The 19,949-nt window shown below is 44.8% G+C and overlaps 1 protein-coding gene across 15 annotated transcripts in view; it reads right to left on the bottom strand.

Annotated features, from left to right (window-relative positions):
* LOC101159565 (serine/threonine-protein kinase BRSK2) overlaps window positions 1-19,949 on the bottom strand; it is a 129,525-nt gene that overhangs the window by 34,220 nt on the left and 75,356 nt on the right. For all 15 annotated transcript variants that reach the window (XM_078944936.1, XM_078944937.1, XM_078944942.1 and 12 more), the window contains exons 3-8: window positions 11,767-11,852; window positions 8,766-8,906; window positions 8,279-8,395; window positions 3,180-3,213; window positions 2,458-2,526; window positions 272-418 (exon numbers count right to left, since the gene is read on the bottom strand). In XM_078944936.1, the coding sequence (XP_078801062.1) occupies window positions 272-418; window positions 2,458-2,526; window positions 3,180-3,213; window positions 8,279-8,395; window positions 8,766-8,906; window positions 11,767-11,852 (594 nt within the window). The remainder of the gene's footprint in view (window positions 1-271; window positions 419-2,457; window positions 2,527-3,179; window positions 3,214-8,278; window positions 8,396-8,765; window positions 8,907-11,766; window positions 11,853-19,949) is intronic.

Raw genomic sequence — 19,949 nt, 5'->3', positions numbered from 1 at the left:
AGAGACCAGTTTGAAGCTTCATCAGCTGCACGAAGCCAAACTAACCGCAGAAAAGAGCGCCGCTCAATTTGGTCGCTTTCTATCATAGACCCACAGAAATGTTGGCAGAAGATGAAGGGAAGCGGCGCTCGCTTGCTGCAGGGTTAGTCACTGCGCTCCTGTGCTAAAAATAGCCTCCACGGTCCCAGAGGCGCCGACCCAGACTGCAGGAAACAAGCATCCGTGTGTGTGTGTGTGGCTCAGTCATCTGAGGTGAGCAGAAGCCGCTCACCGTCAGCCGCTTGCTGGCGTCCACCTCGATCATGCCGCGCAGGAGGTTCTGACAGTCTGGAGGGATGAAGTGCGGCATGTGGAACACCCCCAGCTTCACCTTCTCCAGAAGGTTCCTCAGGTTGTCATCATCAAAAGGCAGCGCGCCCTGTGGGAGCACAGAGGGGGGGTGATTTTTGCCAAATCATGGTACAGCTGGGTGCTGCACGTGTCCTTTCCAGAGTTTGAATTGGATAAACTTTATTCATCCCACAGGGGGAGGTTCACTCGTCACGGTGACTCACAGAAAAAACAGGAAGCGGTACAAACTACAGACCACCAAATCTCTGAGCAATAACCAGCAAATAAGTGCATCAATGATAGATAGAAACGTGAAGTTTTTTGTGGAACTTTTTTTGAAGTCAAACAAACAATATCTCGTCATCATTTTTTGAACAGTCAAAAGTCACAATGTTCTGGTCGGGCACCCAGACGGTTTTAGGTGCAGGTTCGAGCGTTTTGTATTTCCTTAAGATGTTTTGCCAATAGCCTCCCAGACACGTGTGTGTGACCCCCCCCCCTCCGTCCACAACCTTTCCAGCACAAATGTGATCAAACTTTGAAGTAACACAAGGGGTTTTAAAGAAGCTCATTTTTATTTTTCATTCAAATTCTCTCCACTTGGGGCTGGTTGTGTAATAATATAGCAGTTTTGGGTGACCTGGTCCTACAGCAGGTGTTGTTTGAACATTCACAGGAGGATTGGTGGATGTTTCTCCCTTCAGGTTTGCATAAATACACACTTTAGGCAAACATGTTTCTCTCAGAATGTTGTCTTTCATCTCATCTTTTCAGAATGGCCCCCCTTTCCTGACCGTCTAGTTAGACTTTTAACTTAGCATCTTTTTCAGTTGTGCTTTTATCCGTGTTCAGCGACCTTCAGTTCAGAGAAAGTTGCCCACTAAATAAACTATTTTAATTAAGCGTCTCTTTTCGTCTTGATGCTCTGTGGATGGTTTGGTTCATGCGTAACAGTGAACCGTTTCTGCAGGGACGTCTGTGGTTCTGAGCTGGGATCCGCCTTTTCCCATTTCCTTCAGATGCTCTCCGTCTGCATAAAGGTGGAAGGTCGAGAGAGGGAATGGAAAGGAGCAGGACTTTCTGCTCCTAAACTTAGATGTTTGTAAAAAAATAAAATGATCTGAACCATTGACTGTATCTAAGAACTGGACTGAGTGGCTCCTCCCCCACTGGTGTTCCAAACAGGAAGTACCAAGACTTCCATAGAGAGATAAACAGCTGTTACTCAGTCATTCTGTTGGTCAGAAGAACCGTTCGGGATCAGATTATTTTTTAACATCTTCTTAAAAATCCTAAATTTTTTCCCCATATTTTTTTTGTAGTTCAAGTTATTTAAGTCAGAAACTGACCAATCAGATGCCTCAATAGAAGTGGGTGGAGCCTGCTGGCCCTCCTCTCCAAACTTCAGAATGTTTGACAGATTTTGTGGAGCCCACTTTTCAGCGGTACGGGTGTGGATTCCCAACAAGCCCGCTCCTGATTGGTGAGAGCGGTTGCCATAGAAACATTGGGTCAGACGGGCCAAACCGTTTTCTATGGACGATGTCACATCCACTGGCTCCCCTCTCTGACAGCCAGTGGTTTGTAGACGCAGCGGCTGAGCGTGCTCAGCGGCGTGAAGACGGTTACTCCTTCAGCAGGAGGAGGCGCTCTCTCACAGACGAACTCAAAGTGAAGATAAATGAATGGGAGGAGCTGAGAACAACGGCAGGATGGGAACTCTGAGCTGAAGGAAGACGACCACGAAGCCCGACGTGTAAAAACACGCTGACATAAGAAAAGAGGCGACTCATTCCTGTTTTCACACGTTAAAGCGGCAGCATTCTAAATGTGGTTCCTTTCATCTTTATTTGGGAATCGATACATCTTTTGACTTGACCGGTTTTCTGCTCCACAGCTGCAGAGTTAGCTCTCTGAGCTCAAGGCTTTTCACAGCTTTTACCTCAAATCTGTCTTCACGCAGAGTTTTATTCAAGGATTCACCCAGGAGCAACAAAAACAACGTGGATGACACACAACAGTGTGTTTCTGCACAGCAACAGCAGACAAATACTTGAAGACTTGAGACACTGAGCTTCAGCCCCGACTTGGACCGACCTGGGGGGCCTGAGGGTCTCTGAGACTCACCACTAAAAGTGCAAACAGGATGACTCCGCAGCTCCAAGCGTCTGCTTTTCTGCCGTCGTACTTCTCCCCCTGGTGGGCACAAGCAGAAAGGCGTCAGAGAGGCGCTCCAGCACACAAAGCATCTCACACTCGCTTCTATTCCCAGCTCTGAACGGAACGAGGCAGCAGCTGGGAGGAGGAGCTAGTCGCTGCAGATCACCTGATCCAGGTAGTCTGCACGAACAGGGGAAGAATGTCAGCAAAAACCCTATCAGGGTACCCCCCGGAGGCAGCCTCCCCCTGCATGAAAAAACCCCTTTAATGCTCCCCAAACACACTACAAATAACCCCTGAGGGTTGTTAGAGACCCACTCTAGTGGAAATGCTGCTTTTGGCATTTTTAACACGTTCTTTTCTCATGATGATGGACAAATAGAAAGACTATCAAGCTGAAAAAGACATTTCTGAGTATTTCTTTATTCAAATCTTTGTCCCAGCATCTCTTCTATGCATCCATGAATGTCTTTGTCTTCCTGGTCTGAGCTGGAATCTGGTTCAGGGGTGGAGAGCTCCACTGCTGCTCACCATAATGGGTGGGCTTTAAGCTAGCAGGAGAGCAGTGAATGTTTAATAAACGTCTGCTGCTCTGCATCAACGATGTTCTAAAAGCAGCAGCATCATAACTGACAGAAAACACTTTGAGCACAGATCAGAAGATGATGGGATGTGTGGAAAGGACTTACCCGGATCACCTCTGGACAGGCGTAGTGTGGAGATCTGGAAGAGGAGGAACGGACAGTCACTCACAGAGGTCAAATCCACAAACACACATGGGAAGGAGGGGGCGGAGTCTAGCACACGAGGGCTGGATCTGCATGATGTCCTGGCGTCTGCTCCCCCCTAGCTTCCGTTTCACCTTTCACCGCAGAAGGGTAAGAACTCACCGTCTTCACGTCGAAACGTCCGTCTTAATTCAGCTTAAATGCTGCCGCTCTGTTCAGTCAACATGAAGAGCAGGAAAAGTTCCCATCGGGTCAAAAGAACCCATAAACGAGTGGGAGAGTCTGCTGCAGGCAGATTCTGCTGCCCCAGACAGACAGCACTGCTCTGCCCCATGGGAAAGGTTTGGTATCAATCAGTTGCCTTTTTCCAATGAATTTAATATTTAATTGTTTCTGAACATATTTTGATTAAAATTGTGATTTATAGTATTTTTATTTTATTTTCCCCACTCCAAAGCTGCTACAATTTTATTACATCACCATGTACAATGACAACAAAGGATTCTGATTCTGAGAAACCTCAACAGCATCTAAAAACGTGGATTCACATTGAAGTGAACTTTATTTATGTCACAGGGAGGAGGAGTTCTATGGAAGCCATTCTGTAGCAGAATTAAAAATAAATGTTATGGTTTCTGTTTCTTTGCCCTTGTGGTTTGTTTCCTTTTGTTCTGTGATGTTTTGAGTTTCACTTCCTGTTTTATTTAGTTTTGTTATTAAAACCCCTTTCTCCTGCAACCTCCTGCCTCCTCTCCTCTCTGCGCCTGGGTACTCCCTCTTCTTCCCCACCGTGACAATAAAAGTCAACACCAGAAATGCTTTTTTATTTTCTAAATGAAGTTGCATCAAATGACTCAACATTAAAATCAAAAATCAATACTTCAAAATGCTACTTAAAAACCTCTTATTCTGTGTCATGATTAAAAGGAAAATGCAAAGAGGGGATTGCATTTTCATTTTAACATCCACCCTGCGAACATTGTCGCATAATTCAATTTGACTTAGCATTTGCAGAGTGGAGGCGGGGCGATGACGTCACTGCTATCTGTGTGTGTCCATCTGCTAACAGACTCATGCTAGCAGCAGTGTAGCTTTGTGTTAGCGGCAGAGAAGACGGCTTTGTGATGGTTGTGAACTTCTGATGAGTTTACACAGCTTCTCAGGACTCCGTAGCAGCATTTCTCCTCCTTCAGACGTACCGCGGTTCGTCGAAGCTTCTCCCCCAGACGAGCTTTGTCTTCAGCAGCCGGATCACGGAAGGCAGAAGTGCTGCTATGCAGATCTGAGAAACTCTAAACCAGGGGGGGTAATTATTTTGAGTCACGGGCCACATTGGGTTCTAAAATTGGATAGAAGGGCCGGACCACGAGCAGATGTGTGGAGTGAGAATGATATAACATGGAATGTAGATGAAAACATTCGGATTGAAATTATATTCTTGAACAGAATATTCTAGAGTTTTTAGTTTAAAACTTTTGTTCTCATTTCAGATCAATTTTTTATTGTGAAGCCCTTTGGGACCTTCAAGGAGTTATAAAGTGCTAAAGTGTCATTCATTCATGATCTTTTTGATAAAATAAATAACATTATTTATGAAAAAAAAGACCAAATAACACTATCTATGATTTTCAAAGACAAAAATTCAGGAAAATATCCTGAAACATAAAAAAACAATAAATAGTGGATCCTCTCCCATCATAATCCTAATAAAGACTTTCAGGGCTGCAGCTCCTCACGTCTCACAGTTTGTGCAGCTGCACTGTGTCCTGCATGTCTGTTTCTCATCCAGTAAAAATGAAAAAACACTGCAGCTACGCATAGATCTGTGTTACCTTTTCACCAGAACAGAGTCCCTCGTTTATTGCAGGAACTACGTTCTAAAAATAACCGTGATCGGTGAAATCCACAGAGTCTGATTCCAGACGTTTATGGCAGTGAAACTCCTCACTGCTCAACTGTACATAAAGCAGACCTAAATCTAGAAAAAGCTCTTCTTGTGGCAGCAAAGAAAGCCATAACTAAGAACTGGCAGAAGGCTGAAGCCCCAACACACAAGCAATGGATGTATGAAAAAATCCAATGGAGGGACTTACATACAAACTAAGAATGAAGGAAGAACAATTTCTGAAGGACTGGGAAAAATGGTTTATGTACAAAACAGGAAAAGGTTATGACATATAGTGAACTTTGTGTTCAGCATCCTGGAAAGGAAAAAAATCAACCTGACAAATTCTACGTACCTTCTTGTATTGATTTTTTCTTTTCTTTTGTTTTTCGTTCAATATATATTGTTTCAATGCTTCTAACTTTGTTCATGTGTTTAAAATAATAAAAAGATATTTACAAAAAAAGGTGAAAAACAAAACAATAAAATGTAGATAAAGTCCTTGTTTATCCAGGAAATGTAAAAAATTATATTCAACAATAAATCTACACTTTTCTCAGACAGACATGAACATTTTCACCCTTTTCTGTTTAAATTCTCAAACCTTCCTAGAAATTAGGTCCAGGATCTTCTGAAAACAAAGATCTGATTGATCGCAGATTTCTGATCTGAAGAGCTCCGCGTTTCTGAACAGGAGACACGGCATGGAGGAGATTGATTGACAGGGTCTCCAGCCAATCAGGACACAGAACAGGGTGAGCTGTTTAAAAAAGGCAGCATGATCGCTCTAAAAGAACGAGCTAAACGTGAAAGATGAACTGCAACGTAGAAAGGAAAGACTGTCTTCTGTTCTGTTTGACAGAGACTTTAGAGGCTTTCAGATCCGGACACAGACTGCAGAAGGATGGAAGAAAATGTCTTGATCGTGTGGCCAGATAAAAAACAAAAAAAAACATGCGTCTCTGATCTTGTCCAGTGGGCCGGACCAAACATGGCGGCGGGCCGGATCCAGGCCGCGGGCCGTAGTTTGCCCTCCTGCTCTAAACCATCATATGAATGTGTTTCCAGTGGTGTCCAGACAAAATGAAGGTCGATGTAATTCCCACATTTTTACAGCCAAGATAGTAATACATTAATAAAAGGACATTTAGAAAATACGTGTTGGTGCAACCAACAAACTTTTAGCATAGCAAAATCTGCTGGAGCTGTTGATGAAACTCCAGCTGTCCTCAAACAGCAAAATCAGTGCCAAGCTGCAGGAGACTATCTTCTAAATGTGCTTTATGACTGTAATGATTAATATTAAGGGTCTGCTCGCTCATCATTTTCTAAATCTGTGCGGTCAGTGCTTTTTTCTTGGCTGCAAGGACCCAGAAGAAGGGTTAGCATTAGGCTAATGCGTGCTAAAAACATTAGCCGTGGAGGAACAGAACTCCAGGCAGTCAATCCAGCAACGAGCAACATGGATGTAAACATGTGGGAATAACATCAGCCTTTATTGTGTCTGGAAACACAAATTCATATGATGGTTGACAAATTTCTCAGGTCTTTGAGCAGCACTTCCTCCTCCTGCGCTTCGAAGCTTCCCTGGACTAGCTCTGTCTCTGGGCTAGCGGGCCGGGTTTAGCTCCGTCCGAAGAAAAAGCTAGTCCAACGAAGAAGCTTGGAACCGTGCGGACAGCGGGGCTTCCGAAGGAGGCTGAGGTCCCAAACTCTGGACCGCATAAGGCGGAAATGCTGCTACGGAGTTCTGAGAAGCTGTGTAAAATCATCAGAAGTTCACAAACATCACAAAGCCGTCTCCTCTGCCGCTAACACAAAGCTACACTGCTGCTAGCATGAGTCTGTTAGCAGCCGGACACACGGAGAAAGCAGTGACGTCATCGCCCCGCCTCCCCGCTGGAAATGTTTATTCGAATTGAATTATGCGACAATGTTCGCAGGGTGGATGTTAAAATGAAAATGCAATCCCCTCTTTGCATTTAGTTTTAATTATGACACAGAATAAGCGGTTTTTAAGTAGAAAATTAAAAAGCATTTTGAAGTATTGATTTTTCATTTTCGTTTTGAGTAAAAAAAATGCAGCTTCATTTTGAAAACGAAAAAGCATTTCTGGTTTTGACTTTTATTTTTAATTATGTTACAGAATCTCTTCCATAGAGTTCCCTCATCATGTCAGCTTAAAGCACAATCGAACAAGTAAAGAGATGCATAAATAATTTTGCATAATAATATTAAAAATAATGATAATATTTTATTTACTGAATTTAGACTTAAAAACCACATTTGTTTGGTTTTAAAACCACTTTTCCCAGAATTCTTTATGTGAAGTAATCAAAGGGACATTTCATTGAAATCAAAACTGACCAAAATTGTTTTCCAATGGAACTCCTCAGTGATCTGTTAAAGGGTAACTCCGACATTTTCAACAAGACGTGGGAGCCTTATCTGGATCACCTTCCTCGAGAATTATCTGATATACTTTGTAAAGGAGGCTCACATTTTATATTTCTAAGTATTTAGGAACTGTTTTGAGAAACATCCCAACATGCTATTGTAACCTATATTGTGTGTGCACCTTTTCCTATTAGATGTCTGCTGTGCTGTGCTGGTTTGTGTTGTGTTCTTTTCTTGAAAAGTTAATAAAGTATAATTAAAAAAAAAAAAAACTGACCAGAATTTACCAAAAATTGGCATATATAGAAAAATCATCACTGGATTTTTTTTTAGTTCCTCCCAAAATAATATCAATTTCAGAGGAAGCTCCCCTGAAGGGCTGAGATCTGTGGTTTCCCTGGCCTGTTTCCACCTGCAGCAGCAGCAGCAGCAGCAGCAGCCGTCTGCTCTTCGTCTCCTGTAACCCTCTCACAGCAAACACTCTCCATCTTCCAGGCTGACATGAAGATTATGCTAATGTGTGCAAAAGCAGTCAATCAGAACTCCTCAAACACGGCGCCGTAAAACACGCCAAGGCATCCTAACCAGAGCAGATCTTCCTGCTGCAGCCACTTCCATCGAGGACGTCTGCTCCTCCTCCAGGAGATGATGCAGGGAGGCGGGTCTGAGGACTGCCAGCAGCTCAGACACGCCCCTCTCCTTACCATCATCATCTCATCCTTCTGTCACACATCCACCAACCGTAACACACAGATGCATTTCCATGACAGCGACTCACCCGCAGCTGGTTTCCAGCAGACTGTCCCCGACCTGCAGAGACGCCATGCCGAAGTCTGCTATCCTGATGTTGTTCTTCTCGTCTAGCAACAAGTTCTCCGGCTTCAGGTCTCTGTGGCTGCAGGAGAAGAGGAAGAGGAGCAGCCTGGTTAGGAGATGACCCCTGCTGGTTTCTCCTCCCTGTGGAGCTCCGCCTCAACAGAAACAGGGCCAGCCGCTCTGCAGCCGGAGCCGCTGGCCTGATGTTATGCAGACGACACAAGTCTGTTTCTGACAGAAACTGAAAATGGAATTTATGTCAAATCTTTGGATAAATCGGCATAAAAACATTTAGATTAACTGGAAACTGGAAAAGGTTTTCTGAGACGCTGGATTCTGTTAAACCAGATCCGTGATCCCACAAACCCGGACAGGTCTTTCTGGTCTGCAAACATCTGAAACCGGATTGGACTGAGACACCGTCTAGAAGGAAAAGGGTTGAAGCTGACCATATGGAGTGGCTGTGGCAGAAGTCCAGAGCTGAGATGATCTGTCTGAAGAACTTCCTGGCTTCTTTTGGGGTTAAGCGACCCTTCTTCACCAGGTAATCGAAAAGCTCGCCACCTGAAACGTGTTCCAGCACTAAGTACCTGCAGAGAGAGAGAGAGAGAGGAGCGGGCGGTTCATCAGCGCCGTTTCCAATGGAGGTAGTCACCAAACGCACCGACAGCTTTGAACGCCATCCCTACATCCAACGTTTCCACCTGTCAGCCGGAGCCCCTCCCAGCTGCTGCGGTCAAACCCTGCCCCCCCTCATCTCCTGGTTCAGAAGCCCCTGATCTGAATCTTCTTCATCCAAACCTGCAGAAGTGTTGCATCTCCACCCTCCTCTTCCTTCAGTCGCCGTGTTGTTTTGATGTGCTGCGTGTTCTGTCCCTGCGTGTCATGAAAGTCCCGTTCTACATCCAATAGTCTATATTTGTAATAATAAAGAGGAAATCTGTGCTAATCATAACGGAAAGCTTAAAAGACGCTGCTTTGCAGTGGGAGTTACTGCAACAACAAAGGAAAAGTTTGGATCCAAAAAGATTTTCTTTTCTGTCAAAAAGCTGAGATTAAACAGAATTAGTAGAGTCTGTTTCCATAATCCTGATCATCCCGGACCTGCAGGCTCTGTGGTTTTGCCTGAAAGTCCATCATGACCTCCTGCCTCATTCCCTGACCCCCCCCCCCCCCCCCCCTCATTTAGAAGCAGATGGAGGGATCTGCTGGAGCGTCTATCTGTCGCCTGCGTTTCAATTACAGAGGCGCTGGCTGTGATCTGTGTGTGGGGACTGTTTGCACGTGCCATCATCATTGGACGGGACGGCCAACAAAAAGAAGAGTAGTCTTGGTACTTTAGAGGAACATCTGACCCAACGTTTCGCCTCAAAAGACATTTCTACAAATGAATAAAACACGCGTAAAGACTCCAATCATCCCAATTTACAGCCTTCCCGATGGTCTTTTCATTGGTCGAATGCTATAAATCAGGTTGAAACGTTGGATGTACAGATAACGTTGAAAACGGTTGGTGCATTTTGTAAAACATGCAGGGTTCCCCCAAATCCTGGCCTGGAGGGCCGGCGTCCTGCTGGTTTTCCAGAAACCTTCCCTGATTTTACTGCCGATTACCTGGATCAGGTGTGCTTAGCCAATAAGGAGCTTCAATGGCAGGTTGGTTGGAAAACAAGTGGGACACAGCGGCCCTTGAGGCCTGGATTTGGGGACCCCTGCTATAAAGCATTCAACTCATTGTTTCACTGTTTCTCTTTCTTCATTTTATTATCTTCCGCCATTTTTTGGGCGCTTAACTCCAATTGTAACCATTCAACTTTTAAAATGTTCAGCTCTTTCAAATCAAATCAAACTTCATTTATTTTTTTGTTTTAAATTCAATCTCATAACTGGACAATGATTAGAATATTAAACCTTTTGGTAATTGCCTGTCCTTTGTGCAGTCAAACTAATTGTTGGTATATTTTATTTGATTTAAATGACTTTGATTCCAAGTCAACCCTGTCACAGTATATTTCATTTTTTTGTTACGGGGTTAAGATTTATCCTGTAAGCAAATGAGCTGGAGTATGGAGCATCACACGGCATGAAGAAACAGGAAATATTATAGTATATTTATATATTAAATCATATATAATATACATTTGTCTAAGACATTAGTTTATTTTCCATAATCAACAGTAAATATGATTTCTGCCTGAAACCACGTTGTAAGGTTGATCTGGACGGCATCAATCTGAGGATAGAAACAAAGAAAAATAGCAAAGAACGTCTGAAAAAACTTCCCCGTCTGTACAGTGAGAAAATATTGACACTATGTCCAAATTCCCTCCTTAATCCCTAACTACTTAAAAAACTATACAGTGAAGAACCATCCTGGATTTTAAAAGCAATTTGAATACCATAAACAGTGTTTATGGCGTTTCTGTTCTTGTGGCATTTTTCTCATGATGGAGGACATTTGTCCTCAGGTTAAACCTGCATTTCTGAGTATTTCTTTCTTCAAATCATTTGGAGTCAGAGACAGACAGAAAATTGCTGTTGGAAAAATCTTGTACGGTGGTAAAATCCGATCCCTGCTCTGCTCCATTCTGATGCATCCGCTGTCAGACTGATGGATCCATAAACGTCTATGTGTTTCTGGATCAGAAGTGGACGGATGGACAGATCTGAAGTTGCTGCCATTTTTGTTTCACCGCTAAATTCGGGTTGGAGGTGTGAGGAGCTGTAAGGTAGTGGGAAGCGGTAAAGGCGTAAACAAAGGGATGGTGGGAAGTTTTGCTCCTGAACTCTGCTGCTCTGCAGAAACTATTTCCTAAAAAAACGACACAGGTTTCAGTTTTGGCTAGAAACTGTGTAATTATAATTCAAAGACTCTCAGGGAGAGAAAAAAAAGCATGTGTGTGTTTTTATGGGGTGTATGGACACTTCTGGTTTCAACTGTACAGCATTTATATGAGTAATGAGTAGTGAAGAATTTTAGATACCTTAGTGATGTCATTTCCTTGGACTAAACCATTATTAATAAAAAGGGAGTATTGGAAAGCTGTTACATTACAACCAAACTGAGGGACGTGATAATATGGTGCCATGTTATAAATAATTCATGTACTTTACTATATTTATATAGGTTATAATAGAAAAACAAATAAATACATTAGCAGTTACTGGCTAGTGTTGGTGGTTTTAGGTTTAATTAAAAAAAGGATCTTTGGTCAGCAGGGACCTCTACGTCTCAGCAACCCTCAACACGATTTTCAAGTAACGTTTGACTGGCATAATGCAGAAATACATAGATCTCTCCATTTCTGGCTTTGTTGTTTACTTTAAAAGGACATTTTTTGGAGGTAGGTGCACTGATTTCAGAGAATCAGCCAGAAGGAAAACACTGAGGGCAGGAACCGGCGAGCAGCTGGCTCCTCCTGCAGCTCTCCAGGTCCTCCTGGTACTCACAGGTATTTCTTGTTTTCGTAGACGTCATGCAGCTTTAAAACGTGCGGATGCTCTATGAGTTTGAGGATGGCTATTTCCCGCTCCACCTGCAGACAGACACACAAACACAATCAGTCAGTCAGTGGGATCGATTGAGGACTGAAACCCCGCCCCTTCCTGAGGACTAATGGAAACAGATGACGGCTTATATCACATTAGTCACACAAAGTGGCCTGGAGGGCTTTGGCACCCGCGCGGTTTGACGCTTGCTGGAGCAGGCAGTGGCGCGGTTAACCTCCGGTTTGGTTCACTTGTAACACATCGGAGAGGCGTGGAGCGCGGCGCTCTGGTTGAACACAAACGCGCTTGGGTGAGCAGAAATAAAAGCAGAGGGGAGCCACGGCGGCGGGAACCGACGTTAATGACTTCTGCTGGTGCGTGACATTAGATTCCAACGGAGAAAACACTCATCCAGCAGCGTGGACTCAGCCTGCCTTCAGAGGATGTGTCCACGCTGCTGCTCGGGTGGGAAGAAAAAAATATACATATAAGTATATATAAATATATCTGGTCTGCCCTTTGTGTGTAAAAATCATCACTGAAGCTATTATTTAAAGAGAAAATCCTACCAGACTTCAATCATTTAAACCCGCAAAGCAAAATCTAGTGGTTAAATCTCTAGTTTTCGTCTACTGATCTTTTTAGATCTTTATTATAATACATACAATGAATAAAAAGTGCTTTAATAGGTGTTAAAATTGTTTTTTTAAAAACGCAGAAATATTAATAATAATAATTAATATAAAAAAAGCTCCTAAACTAATATAATTTATAAGAATAGATCCAGGTTTAAGATGTTTATGGCAGTTGGGTAAAAACAGTTCTGGAGTCTTTTTGACCGGACTCTGCTTGACCTGAAGGCAGCAGGTCAAACAGGAAGAGTCTCTGATCATGCTCAGGCAGCAGGAGGGTTTCCAGAGTGGGGAGAGGGAGGGCAGCCAACTATCTTTTGGGCGGTGTTGATGACCCGCTGGAGAGTCTTCCTTAGCTGCTGTCCAGCTGCTGGACCAAGTGCTGATGCAGTATGTCAATGTATGTCAATTTCTACGGTGGCCCGGTAAAAGGTCACCAGCAGTTATTCTTCCTGAGGATCCTCAGGAAGCCCAGTCTCTGCTGGGCCTTTTCCTGGAGCTCACTGGTGTTTGTTCTCCAGGTCAGGCTCTCCTCCATGTGGACTCCCAGGAAGGGGCAAACTATATAAAAAATCTAAAGACCAAGTACATTTAAAAAAAACAATATATTCAAATTTCCCCTTTACATTGTCAATAAAGTTTGATTCATTTAGAGTAGGGGGTGTGGTTAGCATTGGTGTCTCTAAACTGCCCCTAGGGGTGCATGTGAGTGTGTGGCCCTGCAACAGACTGGCCACAGCTAGGATAGGCTCCAGCAACATTGTGTCTAGACAAGCAAAAAATTACATGAAAACATGTTTTTTGCTCCTTTTTAGTCCCTAATCAAATCTTTTGATTTGCTGGTGGACGCTTGTGTTCATAAACTTGACACGTGTGGGAGGAGCTACTGTCCAAGGTACTGAGTGTTGTGACGGGCTGCATGTCGCGTTGTTTTTTGTGTGTTGTGCGTGTGCTTTTGTGTGAATTACAGCTCCTGCAGAGACAGAGGTCTAGCCCACCGCTGCTTTTGACTCCGGCCCTACGCAGAGCACATTTCAGTCAGACAACTCTTGCAGTAAGAAATATTTATTTCACATACCTAATTTTCACATTCTTTAAGTTGGCATTCACATCTTTTTCATTTGGCATAAGGCTCCCTTCAATTCCATGAGATCATTTCCATAAAACTTTCGGGTAACAAAAACCCCCTTAACGGAGCCCACAGGTGGACGCCGGGGAGGAGGGAGGTGCGAAGAATGAGCGCTGAAGGTAAGAAAGAATAAACAACTGCGCACCTGGGCTTAAATAGGACGCTGAGCAGGTGAGTTAATTGACTGAACCGCCCTAGGGGAGTAACCTGTAAAACACTGCCGAGTGTGCCTGCCCGAAATTACGACAAGTCGCTATTGAGGCTGCTGGTCTCCACCAACCGCCTGGCTGGAAAGGAAGTTTTAAAGCTCCCAGGATCCTCTGCTCCAGGGGCGGCTGAATTCCTGGGAGGAATGTGTTCTTCGGCCTGCCCCATTGAGTTCTATCGCTATAGGAGACATCACATGATTCCTCATGGGAGGAGAGCACTGCCATCTTGGATCAGGTCAAGTCACTGCTGCAGTCGATGCATGTGAACACATTTTTTGCATAATACCGGTTCATTGTGTGGTTGTGTGGGTTTCAACTGCCAAAATCTGAGAAATTGGTCCATGAAGGAGGAAGGCAGAACATTGCACAGGTAAATACTATAATTTTCTTCATACATTTCTGACTCAGTGACTGAACTTTTCTTGCAGGTTTCCAATGGATTCAGACTTAAGGAAAAAGTGGACATTAGCTATCACAAGAGACTTAGTGAGTTATTGTTGGGCTTTTCTAAATAATTTAAATTACATGTCAAAGAAGTCTAAAACCTTTTTTAATGTTTAAAAATTATTTTTAAAAATTCTTTGTAATCTTTTTTTTTATTTGTAAGTAGTCCTGCAACTATGCATTTTTCATTAAAGTTTGAGCTTTTAAGGCTGCCTGTTTCTCTTATTTAACGACAAATGGTATATATATATATACACCATATATATATGTACAAAATATAATAGCTACTTAGATGCCACCAAAGGTTATAGAAAGCATTGTCATGTGGGCGCCGACGACCTCACCAAGATGGCGTCGCGCTCCGCCAGGCTGGCCAGGCTTCTCAAGCGGACGTGTCTTCTCTAGCGATATAACTCACTCGGCCTGCCCCTGCTGCCTTCCTCTCCTTTGATTTTTGCTTTCTTTGCTAAGTTAAACCTCGTGGTCTTTGGTTGCATTTCGAGTACCGTATTTTCTGGACTATAAGCAGCTACTTTTTTTCATACTTTTTCAATCCTGCGGCTTATTCAATGATGCGGTTAATATGTCCTTTTTTTCTGACGGCCATTAAAGGCGCTCGAGCATTCTCAGAGAGGAGGCTGAATGTATAATCCTATTTCCAGCAATAAGCACATTTATTTTTACACACCCAAAAGTAGTCAAACAGCATGGACGTCACTTCTGCTCTTAGACCCTTCAGTCATGGTGCAACAAAAAGGAACATCCATGCTCAGCCCTGCTTTGGCCGCATCCCACAACCCTTTGGTGCCATTAGACCCAACGTGCACGTGACTGCCACTACAATATGATGCAGCTTTCAAGTTCAGAGCAATCGTTAAAGCAGTGTGAAAAAATCCACCATCACCAACGGGTGTGGAAAAGCCGGTCTGCTGCTGACAGAGAGGACAGCGCAAGTTCAGGAGAGAATTTACCTCAGAGTGACACTGACGACAACAAAGGATGGTGATAGTGGTGAAGAATGTCTGACACTATTCCAATCCCACACAGAGGAGGAAGACTTCCATGTTTCAGTGCACAGGAGGAAGATGAAGAAAGCTCTCAGTGACTTTTACCAGTATGTTTTTTAAACCAACCCTGTTAGCGGTGCGTTACGGTGTTTCACTGTTGTGGAAGAAAACTTCCAGCGCACACGCTGCTCAGCGCTTGCCTCTTAGCAGAGGCGCGCGCGCCTATAAGTCACTGCTGCCGTGTAACAGGCACTGTTTGGAAAGAAAAGCTCAGGTATATCATTAAAACTTTAAAAACTCTTTCTTTGTACCGTAAATATATCAAGTGTTTCCTGCAATTACTTTTTTTCTCTTTCCTCTGGATCTACCTTTGTTTGTTCACTTGCCCGTTTGGACGGGTTAACACAGAATCATTCATCTTCTTCTGAGGGAAACCTTTTATTACAGTTCTCTTTCACTGTATAACAAACAGAGACACACAACCCCCAACACACTTTCGCTGCTCTTGCTCTCACTCCCTCTCGCGTATGGAAGTTTTTCTGTAGCATTATTAAATTCAATGCATGGACGACACCGATGACGCTGAGAGATCTACCTGATTTATGTGACCCAGTTCAATGACCTAGTGTTAGACCAGGGAGGGAAAAAAACTGATGAGAATAAAACGAGAAGATCTGTTTGTTATTAATGATCTCCATTCAAATGAGAAAAATATCATAAAGTTCAGGAGGAAAACGATCAGGTTTTCCTCCATGTTGGTTGTGGACTCCACCCACTGATCATTATGGGCCAAAGCGGAGTTCCTCACTAGTGGACTTGATGCATCTTCTTTGGGGGTGTGAGGGGCTGTAAGCTAGCTGGAGATTGTGCAAACAGACGGTTATTGGGAAGTGAGGACAGACTTGCACCATGCCAAAAGTCCCGCCCACAACTCAGAGGTGAATTTATGAAAGGATATCCTAGAAGACGACACAGGTTTTTTATTTTCAGCTAGAAAACAGCATCATCATCATTAAAAGACCACTGGGAACACTGAGAATAATTCTAAGGATGATAAGATGATAAAACATTAGGAGGAAAAAGGGTGGAAGGACAAACTCCCAGTCATCCCTGCAGTTAGAGTCTTTGAAAGCGACGCCATGTTTCAGAACCGCTGATCAAACAAACAGGAATTAATCTGAGATGAGAGATGCTGCGCTCCACCAGCTGCCTGGCTTCATCGCTCCCTCAGCATCACCCTGACACCCCCCTTCCTCCTACCCCTCCATTCACACCATTCCAAAATAAGAGCGCAGGCAGACAAAAGCGCCGCACGGCGACACAAACCCCCTCTTCCTGTCACCCAGGGCTCATTTACAGGAACATCCCATCTTTTCCAGGTGCAGTGAATGCAGCGTCTTGTGAAGATGGGATCTGAACACTGTAGGACACGCCCACATACCAGTGCGGAAACTTTTTAGCTGCTGCCTTATACTGCAGGTGCTTTTATTCCTCCAGTAGAGTTGCAGAAAAGACACATTTTGGCTGCGTTTCTCTAAAGCAGCAGATGATTTGAGCGGACTGTAAGGAGCTGTCCTTTGGTGTGGTGCTGAAACCACCTCTGCCCCCGTCAGCGGGAGCAGCTGAGTGTGAATGCTTTCCAGATGCTTGCTCAGCCGTCTCTGAGCCCCCCCACCTGCTGGCCTCTGGATCTGCAGCCATGTGGCACCACAGCGGGCTAAACTGAGTCTAGGCGTCCGCGCCGCAGGAGCGGTTTTAGAGTCGCAGCAGTGTCCGCACTCACCTCATCACCCTGGAAACGCTGCTGAGCCGAGCTGCGCGTCGGAGGGTCTCTGCAGCTCTCTGCAGCTTTCTGAGGTTTAAACGCACATTTGAAGTCAAGTGTGATAATCCCAGGAAAAAGGCTGCGGGGGGGGGGGGGGGGGGGGGGAAATAAGCCTTCAACCACACCTCCTTCATCTGGTTTGATATGGAGCATACTGTGTCTGAGCAGCTGCACAAACCATGAATGCAAATCAGGTTGTCAGGAGAAAGTCAGAGGAAGTCACTGATCTAGTTAAACCCAAAATGACCGTTTAATCATTAGAACTGGTCCGTTTCAAGGGGCGTGTCCCTTTGATTTACACCTGTCTGGTGCCATTGGTGGATTCCATGTAACTCAACTTTCCTGGAGTGGGTGGAGCTCAGTCAACGAGAGTCAGAACCGCGCCAGACGTTATTGGTCCATGTTATTTCTGCTTACTGTGCCCCCCACCCCAACAAAAGGGAAAGGTTGGAATTTTCCTTGGTTGGTAAAAAATGACTGTAGATGCATTTTATGAATTATTCACTGATGAACTCATAACGTAATCCTTTATCTTGCCTTGTTAAGATACGGAGCTGGTTTGTTTGAATGTGGAGGTTTTCATGGCTGCAGAGATTAGAACTACACACACACACACGCGCGCGCACACACACACACACATCACAGTCAGAAGAATAAATCGGCGCCAGGTTCAGACCGCCAGCCTCACCGTGTGCACAGAATATAAACCATGCGGCAGAATTTCAGATGGAGACAGAGAGAAAAGACGTCGTGAGGACGTCCGCTCCCACACAGGGTTGGTGCACACGCCCGTTCCCCTTCTGCAAGCTAACGATCTGCCGTTTCATTATGACAGCGCGAGAACCTGACAGATGAAGACAGGATCCGATGGGAAAAAAGGAGGAGGAATTTGAGAGCATCAGGCTGTTTAGGGAAACTTCAGATGCAGCTCATGAATGTTTGCGACTCTGCAGATGAGCAGAAATACAGCAAAAATAACCCTCAGAGGCGCATGAGTCAGCCGTCACACTGAAACCGGAGGAATCTGAGGATCTGTTTTTAAACCCACATCACCAGAGCAGACGTGCTGACGCACCAGGACTTTAGAAAGCTGCACAGCCTGAAGAAGGCAGGACCAGGAGGCGCTGGCATTTTCCTCCAGCAGCTTCTGAAGGAACCGCTGTTTCTGCCAGACTGCAGACGTTTAATTCCAATTAAGTTCAGTCTGATGTTGGGATCTGAGTAGATTAACAGGATTTGAAGGTATTGTGCTGTAAACTGCAGAGATTAGGAGCACACTCTTCTGCTGGAAGCGTCTTGCATGCTTATCTGCAAGCATCAGAGCGTGTGGCGGCGTTGGTGGGAACTTCCTCCACTAATACCAACGATGGCGATGGCGGGGTCTACTGACACGGGCTCTGCTCCTTTATTAACGCAGATGCTGATGTGACGACTCAGAGAGGACAGCCGTGGGACCGCAGACACTTCCGAATTCAATTTCACATCCATCAAAGCTCCGTCATGCTGAGCCGCGCTGCTGGATGCAGGCTAAGACGTCATGAAAGAAATCATTTGGCTTTGGGAAACTCTTTGGACAGGTCGGGCCTCAGAACAGACAACAAATGGGGATTTTGCACCCTTTTTATTGGCTGAAAGCGCATACACTTCCCATGTGTGGAGACAGGCGCTTCAAAGCTGAACCAAAACCTCCTCATGAAAGTGTACTAAAACAGCCCGTGTGTTTAATTGGTTTCCATGGTTTCCAACAGCAGGAAAGAAAGAAATTAATCACTTCTGCATCCTGACGCTCTGAAGCCAGAACCCTGGAGATGTGGAGGCCGTGACACACAGGTCAGCGCCCGAGCGAGGGCTCTTCATCTGCAGAGCATCTGCCGATTCAGCAGAAACCATTTAAGTGCCTGAGTGATTGGGTAAAGGGGCTGGCCTCTAAAACATCCCATAATCACCTTCACTTAGACATCTGCAGCCCCCGTTTTGAAGATAATGTGGCTTCATAAAGGGGCTCTTATGTCATCTCCACGGATGACATAGCCCCCCCCCCCCCCCCCCCCCCCCCCGGCCCAGAGCGATCCACAAGTGAAGCATGAACTTGCAGTCGGATCTGATTACAGTCATCTTGGCTGTGCGTTGCTTCACAGGCGGCTCCGCCTAATTAAAACCATGTAGAAGGTAAACAGACACCGATCCCCCCACCCCGCGCTCATGAGGTGTGACTCTGACATTTACGATCGCAGCCAAAGCCAGCGGGTTTGTTTTATGACACATGACAGTGGTGGTTGTGGGGTGGAAGAGTGGGACGGGACTCAAGCCTGTGTTCTCCCACTTTTTCAGGTATGCCTGCTCAGCAGCCAATCACATGGCAGCAGCTATCCTGCTTTCCTATGACCCCCCCTTACATTAACGTGTTCTCCCTACCATGACAAAGGTGGATAAAGGTGGAAAGATTTCATGTAATCCATGGACACCAGTGAAGATCACAAATCATTGAAGAAAAAAGGTTCAGAGCACTGTCTAGTGGGTCTAGATGACCCCACTCCCAATGTTAAAGTGCCTAGGCTGGCACAAGGGTTACTCAAGTCCACGGAGGAAATGAAAGCTCCCGAACTCGGACCAGCACCAAGAAGCCACTTCTACCCTTGTTCTGCTGCATGAAACACACTAAGCCTTAGACCCAACTGCCCTTAGGGGCGGAGACGGGCTGTTAGCGTCAAAAATGGGCAAACCTCTACAAGCTTGAACAAAATATCAAGGTCATAGAGCGCTCAATGCTAGTAAGGGTGAAGTAGGTGAGACGCAAGTGTGTCATGCAGATATTTCCTTTTTTAAACCCTTAAATGCTGCAGACTGCACAAGGAGGCATTGGACTCCGGTGCATGTGACTAAGGTCTTCCAAAGTCT

The sequence above is a fragment of the Oryzias latipes genome, chromosome 3, assembly GCF_053564925.1.
Source record: "Oryzias latipes strain Hd-rR chromosome 3, Olatipes_Hd-rR_3.1".
Classification (NCBI taxonomy): Eukaryota; Metazoa; Chordata; class Actinopteri; order Beloniformes; family Adrianichthyidae; genus Oryzias; species Oryzias latipes.
This window is presented reverse-complemented; position numbering and strand designations above follow the sequence as displayed.